This window comes from Sturnus vulgaris, chromosome 1 (genome assembly GCF_052056855.1).
Source record: "Sturnus vulgaris isolate bStuVul1 chromosome 1, bStuVul1.hap1, whole genome shotgun sequence".
NCBI lineage: Eukaryota > Metazoa > Chordata > Aves > Passeriformes > Sturnidae > Sturnus > Sturnus vulgaris.
Window position 1 is genome coordinate 108994171 of NC_142243.1, and position 11257 is coordinate 109005427.

At 39.8% G+C, this 11257-nt stretch overlaps 1 protein-coding gene across 1 annotated transcript; it reads right to left on the reverse strand.

Annotated features, from left to right (window-relative positions):
• Positions 1-2232: 2232 nt before the first annotated feature.
• TYMS (thymidylate synthetase) lies at positions 2233-10584 on the reverse strand. The gene is made up of 7 exons (XM_014871325.2): positions 10332-10584; positions 10023-10096; positions 8651-8825; positions 6418-6519; positions 5070-5245; positions 3638-3709; positions 2233-2764 (listed from the first exon to the last, which is right to left on the reverse strand). The coding sequence occupies exons 1-7, from the start codon at positions 10504-10506 to the stop codon at positions 2627-2629; spliced, it is 912 nt and encodes a 303-aa protein (XP_014726811.1). The 5' UTR covers positions 10507-10584; the 3' UTR covers positions 2233-2626.
• Between the last annotated feature and the right edge of the window lie 673 nt (positions 10585-11257).

Genomic DNA, 11257 nt, shown 5'->3' on the forward strand with positions numbered 1-11257 from the left:
GTGATATTTGACCAAAGTGGTAAGAAATTTCATTGCTACCTCTGAGTTGCTGAATGGCCCTTGGAAAGTGGAGAAATGATATAAGAATGCATCTCTTGAAAATATCATGAAATGTCCCATCTTTTGTCTAAAATACTGCTCTGAATATGGCCTGCAGTCATACTAGTAATCTTGGCAGCATGAACTGTTAATATTTTGCAAATCAAAATTCCTTGAGTACCTCCTGTTTAGCTCTATATATTAAAATTATTTGAATATTCATATTTTTGCATGAAAGCTCCTAGAAGTCTCATACCTACAGATTTTAAAGTGTATTTTTATTTTTACTCACATTAAAGTGTGCTGTTGAAATGCTTTTTACATCTTTCTGATCTTTAGAGCACCATAAACCTTCTTGGTCTTCAAGGTACAAGCTTCATTTCAACAGCTACTTGTAGTAAATTGTGCTGATAAAGGAAAAAAGTGGACTTGCAATTAATTCCCATACTAAAAACTAGGAGCTCTTCCAGAGCTATAGAGACTGGTCTGCTTATGTATGTTATATATGTCTATACACCTAACTCCTCTGCAATTTATGAAGAAAAGCAAATGATTCCCATTCTGAATTCTTCTCTTGGCTAGGTATTCCTGTCCTGGATAACCACTGAGACTGCTAATTCCCACTAGTAAAGCCCTGAGGCCAGCTTTATTTCACATAATCTCTGGCTACACTTGCTAAAATGTCCTGCGGAATCCACCTTATCTGCAGTGTTACATAAAGTGGTTTCCAGCAAAAGGAACTTTACTTGCTAAGTGTAGGCAGAACTGTTAAGTGAATGTGCAGCTTAATCTGTTTCCTTGTACTTTAGAGGACTGTAGGAACACTCAAGAACCTTTAAAAAGTATGCACACAGTAAGAACCTTTAACTTACAAAAGTATGCAACAGTCAGTCGACTGACAACCTACAGCTGGGACATACCACTAATGAAAACCTAACACCTGGACTATCTGAACTAGCTGACATTAGAATATCAGACTAGAAGAGCTGAGATGAAGTTTATTAGGAGGAGCATGTGACAAAGCTCTCAGATGTGGTAACAAGAACGCTGCTACTACCTGTGAGTTCAGTAATTTGAGAGAAGACCCAAATGTGTTCAACTACAGGTTGGCTACTGAGTGTCCACTTAATGCAGCCTCAGAAAAGGATGAGGTATGACCATTCCAAGCTTCTCACAGGATCTATGCTGAAAGAACATATATAGTCTGATCATTTCTCTTCAAGAATGATGCACTACAGTGCATATTACAAACCTTTCTAATAAGCAGTGGTTTCTTTACATTTGGTTTGCTTACAACAGGCTGAGATTTTTTTTCTGTGAGATCTTCTTGTTCTGGGCTAAATGTAAAGAAAAGAAAACATCTTTTTGTGGTACAAAAAAAAGTAGTCATATCAGTGATCAGTATAAGGAAAATCAGCATAATGACATATGCAAATAATTTTTATACAAAGTATGCTTTTCAAAGTTGTGATCAGTTTGGTTTAAGAAAGATTCAATGGTCCTCTTATGCAGGACCCTGAATGAAAGCACACTGATTATTAAATTCTTAGAATTATCTGAAAGTGTACACTTTTACAATACTTACCAGTTTATTGACTTTAAAATTTAATTTAAAAAATTAAGCATTTTTCCACATGCTCAAATATATATTGTGTGTCCTATGTCTGAATATTAACCACACATCTACTCACAATTAAATTCCTGAAGAGGAATTTTGTAAGTTACTGCAGAAGTTATAAGGATAAGGAAACTTGAAAGCTGAATTCTGCTACAATTTAATTAATGAACTCCATTCCTAAAAATACTATGATCCCTAGGTTTTACTGCTCCAGGCTGCAAAATTAGTCCATATGTTTGTGGGATCTGGTTTTAAATGGTGACAGACAGCTGATTACTAATATTATCTGGTAACCTCTTCTTTGCAACTCTCTTTGATTTATATCAAGTCAGTAATCTATGTAGGGTTGGGGAACAAAAAAAATTGCTGCTGCAAAGCCATTATGCAGAGATTGCATTTCCAGCAAGGTTCCAATAAAATCTTTTGCCCTCCTGATGGTTCATCTGTGAAGACCAAAGGAAGTTTGTTTTTCCTTGCCAGATGTTACCCTCCAAGACACTTTGCTTTCCAACCCTTTTTTACTACTCACTATAAAAAACCACACCAGAATTAAATATGCATCATGCCTTCCAGAAGATTTTTTTAAAAAAGCTTTATTAAACATATTTAACGATTTCTCCCACCTTGAAGGAATCCTCTATCATACATATTTTCAGTACCAAATCAAGCACATAAGCCCGTGCTAGTCACACACAGTAACTGAGTTTTTAACAGAAATGGCCACTGGTAACTAAAACATGTGGAAAAGTAGCTCTGTAACAACTTAAAACTGTGTTAACATCTGCACAGCATATTAGGAATAATCATCTGTCCTGTACAACTGCAGAGTAGCATTGAAGTCAAATCTGGTCTGTGACTATTTAACAATAAAGCAAATACCTTTTGAAGTATATAAAAGCCCCACTACTTTAGAGAAACTAAGTAGCTTAGGTACATTTCCACATTAATATTTAATGCTGGTTTATACCATTAGACAGCCATCTCCATTTTAATAAATGGATGAGGATTATAATCTTCAATCTGAAAATCTTCGGCCTTAAAGTCGCTGATGTCTTTAATCTCACGAAGAATTCTGAGTTTGGGGAAAGGTCTTGGTTCCCTCTGAAGCTGAAATAAAAGCAAGCTTACTGTATAAAGCTAATACTTGAAAGCAGAGACTTCGTGTTCTCAATCTCAAAAAAGATTGCACTATGTAGGCTTTCCTTTCCCACCAAGAAGACTTATAGTAAGAAGAAAAAAACTGAAGAAAATTCCAATACAGTTAGGTAGAATCTACCTTAGTATTTTCACATGGAGCAGTAACATAATTTTCAGGTGAATTCCCTGGTCATCCAAATACACTGCAAGTATTTTCAGTTGGCAAATCAGTTCTGGTGGTTACAGATTCTATTCCTTCCAGGGGAAATTAAATTGGAAAATCTGACCCAAACATGCATCAAATATTTTACAGCTTCTCACTTCTCATCATTCAAGTCTAAATCAATATCTACTTCTCTGGATGGTTTTGAACCATACTAATAATGAGGACATTCAGTCCAAGCTTAGTCTAATCAAATCAAACACTGATTTTATCCTACTACAACAAATTACTTCCTGAGGAAAATGTAGCCTTTCTCAGTCAAGTAGTATTACTGATTAACTCTGTGAATTTTAAGTTATCCTTTTCTGATATATTACAATGATATTTTATTTTGCGTTACTGGATTAGGTGGATTTTTTTTCAAAGTTAAAAGTACAGATTCTGGATCTCTAATTTGGTTCTAGAGTAGTACACAGATGTATATTTCAATCATGCTTGTATTGTATTTGTTTGCAACCTGAATTGAACAGGTATTAAGATACTACAGTTACAAGGATAGAAATGAGAAAAAAAGCCACACAAATTAATATCTGCAATAGGATATTTAAAATATCAAGGTAATTTTGCATTGAATAAGCACTCTGGAAGATAAAATGATAGAGTACAGAATAAGTACTTACTTGGACTTTTAGAGGTTCCACGTGGTTCAGATATATGTGAGCATCCCCTAAGGTGTGTATGAACTCTCCAGGCTGAAAAGAATGAAGAATATATGTGGCTTTCCAACAGTCAGGTTCCAAGAAAGCAAAACATTACAATGATTACAGTATTGATCCTCAGCATCTGGCTAGTGTGGAATTGCAGCTTCTGTACTGGATTGTATCCTTGAAAGCTGTGAAGAGCACAAGCTTCTTTGACTAATGCATTATTAATGGAAAATAAAATGAAATTTCCACTAGCTTACCAAAAAATTTATCTTTCAAATCCTGCTATGATAGTAGCTTTGGTAATTGAATGGAGCAATACTGACTGCTCACTGACAGAAACAGGTGCAGCAGTGACATCCAGCTTTTCCACTCCACTTCCAGTAAGTACAATTTGCCAAAGCTGGCTTCAGAGCAGTTGCCTCAGCCACTACTAAACAGAAGTGGAGGTGTCAGGCATAGGCAAGCATCCAGATGGGGTTTGCAAGCTTGCAAGTTCTGTGACTTCAGCAGCCCCTGAGCAATAGAATTTAACGTGGGGAAGTTTCATTAGCTCTTTTACCAGCCTCTGACCAATGTCCATCAGCCCTCAGATATGTTACACTGAAAACCAACAAAGCCACAAGAGGAAGTGGCTGAGAGGCAACAGCTGGACATAACGTTAAACTTCACTTTCTTTTTTAGTACTTTGGACGAATTTCTGCAGTTGCTGTGAAGTCTGACTCTTCCCTATTGCCCTGCTTTAAGAAGTTCCCCTTCGTGTTGCTGGTGGCAGGAGGATTAGGTGCAGAAGGCCTTTCTAGTGTAATTTTTTACATGCCCTAAAGAAAAAGGGTTTTCCCTGGTACAAGACTGTTGTGCATTTAAGTTTCTCTGCCAAATTACAAAATACGGCTCTGAAGTCAGGGCAGGAGCTATTTGAGCACATACTACCACTTTACATAACCATCTACAGTAGGAAATCAAAGAAATACACAGCTGAAATTATAGCCGTAAGTTAGGTGGGCAGAACATCCAAATTACAACCTTGACAGCAACTGCTGAGCTACTGTTCACTTCCAATAAACACATGCTATGAAATCTAATCACTTGTATATTACTATCCTATGAGGACAAGCACTCAGTTCAGATTTCTAAGACTAGTGAACAGGTCAGTCTTGACACAGTCAAGACATGAAAGAATCTTCTGCTTAACCTGAATTTTAAAATTCTTACATGGCTGATTCTAACTGCCCATAAAAACCAGAAGCAATTCACATCAAATTCACAGGGCCCTTTTCTACACATATTTCAGCAAGATTTCAAACAGTATGTTCATTCCAGTTTTTCTTGGACATGACATGAAGAGCCTTATCTTTTAGTCCCTCATTTCTCAGACAAGAATAAAAAAAAATATTAAATAGCTTACCTTCAGCCCTGTGACATGGGCAATCATGTAAGTGAGCAGTGAATAGCTGGCAATATTAAAAGGCACTCCTAGTCCCATGTCTCCAGACCTCTGATAGAGTTGGCAAGACAATTCACCTTTTAGAACATAGAACTGGCAAAGGGCATGGCATGGAGGCAAAGCCATCTGGGAAATATCTAGGAATTGAGGTACAGAAGGGGGAGGGGAGGGAACAGTAACAGCATTAGTGTGTTATGAATATAGAAGATGCAAAACCTAAACAAGCATGTAAAGAGATACAGTAGAGAGCCAACTTTCACTGTCGTTCTGTTGCTTTTTCTCTTGTTTATAAGCACCTGTTGCCCAAGCAATTAAGTCTAGGTCATGACAAGCTGTCTCCTGGGTTATATGACCAGAAAGTCATCAACAGATATTCCACAGAACAGATTTATGCCATAATGCTGCACAGCAGTTTATTTCTACTCACCTTGGTGAGACAGTTGAATTCCCTAAAGGAAGACATTAAGAGCAAAGCAGATTCCAACTGCTCCATCTTACTCTCTTCCCACTGCAATGTGCTTGTTGAGATATAAAAGTAGTGATAATTTTTAAAAAATCAGAAACCAAAAGGTTTGAGTGTTTTTCTATACTTATAAAGTAAAAAGAGTAAAATTGCAGCTTGGTGAAAACTTTCACCAGATATCTTCTGAGAATGTTTACCCTTGAAAATAACTGCAATAGTATGTGACATACCCTTTCAGACAACTGTGGAAAGTGCTGTGTGATTTTTTTGGAGCACAGATCTATCACTGGTGAAAGTTAAACATCCTCTTGCAGTAGCTCTTGTTTACAAGTTGCCCTACAGCGTGACTAGATATCTATGTATAAACTGACCCTATCATTCATATGATACACATTCATCATGTGAACCCACATTCAAGGAGAAGATTGCAACACAAATAACACTTTTGTTCTCTAGTTTTAAGGGTTAAGTTTACAATAGATTACATGGCTAAAAGCAAGACACATTGCTTTAATATAGTTTTCATGGTTTGGGTTTTTACCTTTTTAAAATAAGAGTTACTGTCTTTGAATAGACTGTGTGTCAAAGACACTGGTGTGTCCCTCACTTTAACCTGGTGAGAAAAACTCTGAAGAAATGGTTCATTATTTTTGAGGTCTGAACATGAGGATTAAGTAGAAAGAGAAATACAGATTACAACCCCCAGGCATTTTTACCACACTCCTGGTAGTTTCATAAAGAATGAACAAGGACACCAAATGGAACTGACTGTTAACACAGGAACATAATTTAGCACACAGCAATATAATGTGCAACTGCATTCACTTTCTGCCAGCTGTTTAGTACCTTTGGGATTCCAAGCACATATAATGATTCTTCTGTCATTTGGGTTGGTTTTGATCGTTTCAATCACTCTTTGCAACTGATCAACTCCTTGGTCAGAGTAATCTGAAGAAATATAAAAAATAAGATGTAAACCAGAGTCAAGTCATGGTATTTTTTAACACCCAGTCCATGTCCCACTGAAAAGTGATAACCAAATGACAACTTCTGAAGATTTTACTGCAACTTTGAAACTGATTAATAAGTTGGCACCATCCAAACATTGGTTGGTCTTGGTCTGTCTTAGGACGCTCCAGAGCTTGTAAAATTCTCATGGTATTTCTGCGTGACCTCTCAATTCTTTTGTGTGCTTTGAGTAACTTTAGCACCCACTGAAATAGGACCATTCCTATTTATTCCATTTTCAACAACCTGACATATTTTAAGACCAACTATGTCTGTATAATCACTAAACCCCAAGAAATCAAAGTTGCAATAAAAAAAAATAGCTGGACAAAGCATGGTATTTTATCTCTCATGGTGACTTGTTACCAAAATAGGACAAGAGCTGTACTGGAGTGGACAAGATATTACCACCTAGTCAGTCACGGTATTTAGACTGATTTTCTTATTGCATTTCTGGATTAAAATGCCTTTATAAACATTCAATTTGCATGCTACAGTGCTCCTTCTTACATATATATAAAAAAATTATGCCCAGACCAGTGTGCCAGGTGCCAGCATTCTTTACACACTCAAAAGTACTAAGTTTTTGACAGATAAATAAATGCATCCATCTAGCACTCTCAACGTCATGTATAAAAACTAAATTGCCATAGCATTTAGCTCCAGAAAGGATCGTTAATCACATGCAGCACAGGATATTATATATCACCCAATGACACTCTTAGGCTGAATTTTAGGCTCAATACAAGTTATGTAAGAAATTTTCTGAAATTAACTGACCATTAGAATGGATTTCAGAATAAAAGTGTCATTAGCTGTTAATCATTGTTCTGACACCAGTGAATCAGCATGGCTGGTTAACTACTTTTTTCTAGTAACTCTATTTCAGCAACACCAAATTATGGTTACAGGGAGATCCAAACTGGCAAACAAGGTAGTAATACACAAATAGCATCTCAGAGAATTCTTCTGCCAGCAATACTGTGCCAGAAGCCTTGTCAAATGGTTATGGTTAGTTCCTGAAGCTAGTTACCTATCCATTACTAATGCAACTTAAGAAAATCTATTAGTAAAGAAAACTATGGGAATTTATCTTGTTCTTTATTTCCATGCTATGTTCTGCCTTAGACCTTTAAAGATGAGAAACTCTGTAAGTTTTCAGATGTGTCAGTTCACAATTTACATCATTTGTGTTACCATAAAACTGTATTCTGCTAGTGATCAACATGTCAATACTAAGTCTAATATCTGTAATTAATGTGAGCTACAATTTGAGGCTGTACTGAAAACAACAACAACAAAAAACCCCACAAAACAAGAAACCCCACCTAGATAACTATGTTGTTAATCCAAGTGAAAAAAACACACCAGATAGTGACAATTTGGTTTTTGACCCCTTTTTCTTAATGGCAGTCCTCTAAGCATTTTCTACATCGTCTCCTTCAGTGACTTGGAAAAGAGGAATCAATACATTTGAGAGTAAGTTTACTAAACTAGTTCCACTGAAAATACCAACAGGTACTGCATCACATCACAACTTGTTACAGCTGTTCTGTCCACAGCATCATCAGCTATGGAAACATCCTACTTTGTTCCAGATGCAGAATGGAAAAATCTTTCTCTTCCATTGCCTCCAGTGAATGTAGTGCACTTATGCCAGTTCTTTCCAGCACAACAATTTCATAGACCATGGTCTGTAGACCACTGGTATACAGAGATGGCAGCCTGTGCTCCACTGTTATCAAAGGGAGCTAACTCAAGTTTCTGGACTGCAGCACACATATCCTTCCAGCTATCAGCAACCACATCTGCTCTAGGTAAAAGAGTAACAGTGTGTGCCTTATGACTCATCTGTTCCACAAATACCAAACTACAGTATACAAAGCTACATCTTTTACCATAATTAAGACTAAGTAAGAAAAAAAAAATAACTCTCTCAAACAGTCTTTATTCTGGCTATCAGTTTGCTGTCAATGTCTCTTTAAGAACAGTCCATTCCATGCAGACTTCTGGAAGTAATGTGTCACAGCTGTCTCACTGAACAATCAAGACTGTATTTGGATATGATTACCTGTGTGCATATCTTTGTATTCTGCTCCAAAATGCCTCCACTGGAAACCATACACTGGTCCCAAATCACCCTCCTCTCTGCTGCTGAAACCCTGCTTATCCAGGAACTCGCGTGACCCATTAGCATCCCAAATCTTCACACCTTTTGCAGAGAGCTCTTTGGCATTTGTAGAACCCTATAAAACACAGAAGTCTGCATCCTAATTCCAACACAGAGGACATGATTTAAAACAGCTGTATTAAGCTTTTCTAGTCCACAGTATTTCTCCACTTATAAAGGATGAACAGTGCAATTAATGTCCTGGATAAGGTTCTTGCACACGGACAAAACAAAACTTGTGAGCAGCATCCTGTGATGGAGTTTGAAGTGCCATGCTGCTGTTGCTTAACTCAGGATTCCCACACTTTGTGAACGCGCTAACAGCCTCAAGGTCAATTGTGCAATGTCATTTCATACTTGCAGAAAGCAAGATGTTACTTTACAGTCTGGTGAAAACAGATTAACAAAAAATGTATGGCCTAGGCACGGTCTGTGCCATGCCAAGCTTAAGGTCTTAAAAATACTTTTCTTAAAATGACAAAAATGACAAAATAACCCAGAAAAACATCACTGAATCCTTCAAGAGGTCCAAATCAGGACACTCAAAAATACAACACAGAAATTATGCTGTTTTGGGGAGTGTCTAGTCTTTTACATTTGAAAAACAAACAAACAAGGTATTAAAAAAGAATGTGTATTTAAGTCCTACTATCTAGCAAACAGTTATGTAGACTCTCCCCTACCTGCACAATATCACAACATATAAAGGAGCACTTACATTGTAATGAACTACCTATTACTGAATTTTATTACATTAGGTACAGCTATTAGCTCTGTTAGATCTCATTTTTTGCTGCTAAAAAGCCTAGCATTTACATCAGTCTTACTTCACCTGTGGTTCCACACTGCTTGTTTCTGTTCAAATCAAGCTATCTCAATATTAAAAAGCAGATAATTAGATTGCCTACTATCTACCTAGTATTATTATTTCTGATTAAAACACGAAGAAAAGAGACTGCATTAGGCCTTATAGCTGTGGAGTATATTCAAATTAGTCCAAGCCCTCACTATTTCAAATTTTCTCCCTTAAAAAGACATAGATGAGAAACTGTTCTGATTACAATGCTAGCAAAAATGCACTAAAATGCAGAATGTCTGGAAGATAATGGCTTTCCATGTGTGGTCACAGTATTAGGGGGTTAGGGTCACATTTAGGGGGTCTGTCGTAGGAACAGAAGCATCTGCAGTTACCCACATGCCTTAATCCACTGCCCACCAGTTCTGTTTATGCCACTCTCGGGCCCACCACCCCAGAGACACTCAAATACCGAACCTTGATGAACCACAGCAGCTCCTCCAGCACTCCCTTCCAGAACACCTTCTTCGTTGTGAGCAGCGGAAACTGATCTGGAAAAGAGTTCCCGAGAACTTGAGCTTTTCCCCACAGAGAGCGCAATGCCACCACCTGATTTTGTGAGGTTGGGATATGAAGTAAGGATGTGTAACTCCCATGCTCAGATCCCTGGGGTGGGAAGGAACGGGACAGCCCCGGCATGTGAGACCCCCACACTCAGCCCGGCTCAGGGGGCAGGGGCAGGAGCAGGGGGAAGGAGCAAGCGCAGGGGGTCCCGGCGGTGCCCACCTCTCAGGCTGTACCGCGCCTGCATGCCGAACACGGAGATGGTGCCGGTGCCGGTGCGATCCTCCCGCCGGTGGCCGTGCTGCAGGATGTACCCCACCTGCTGCAGGTACTGATGCTCGCCGGGCTCCGGGCGGGGGGCGGCGGCGGCGCTCAGCAGTTCCCCATCGGCGGGCATGGCGGGCGAGCGGCTCCTGCAGCGCGGCTGTCCCGAGCCCGCCAAAGTCCTTCTTCCCGCCTAAAAGCCCCGTTTCCCGCCCAACGGCCCCGAGGGGCGGGCGGAGAGGAGCGGCACCGCCGCCACCTCCTCCCTCGCCCGTCCCCTTCCCCTTCCCCTTCCCTTTCCCCTTCCCCTTCCCCCACCCCTTCCTCTTTCAGTACCTGGGGGTCCTCAGCGCCGCCGGCTCCAGCACTGCCCGCTGTGGTGCTGCGGGGAGCTGCTCCCTCTGAGGGAGGGCTGGTCCGAGGCAGTGCCCCGAACCACCAGCTCGTTTAGGTTGGATATTTGGAAGAGTTTCTTCACAGAAAGGTTGATCATATATCGGAATGGGCTGCCCAGGGAGGTGGTGGAGCCCCCGTCCCTGGAGGTGTTTGAGGAAAGACAAGGTGGCATGAAGTGCCGTGGTCTAGGTGACATGGCGGTGTTCCGTCAAAGGTTGGACCCAGTGAGCTCAGAGGTCTTTCGGTACTTGATTGATTGTGTGATTTTTTTGATACTCGATTGACTGTGTGATTTTGTGACTTCGTTCTGCTCTAGCGGCACCGTAAGCGCTCTCCTGGCTCATCCCGTGCCGGAAAGTGCTGCTGGCATTTGCCATCTTTGTGTCTCTGCAGCCTCAGGCATCCCATTTCGGAGCTGAACAAGACCAAAGCCTTCAGCTGGGCCTGGCAGCCACACTCATCTGGCACTAGATCCCCGCAGCCGGGAT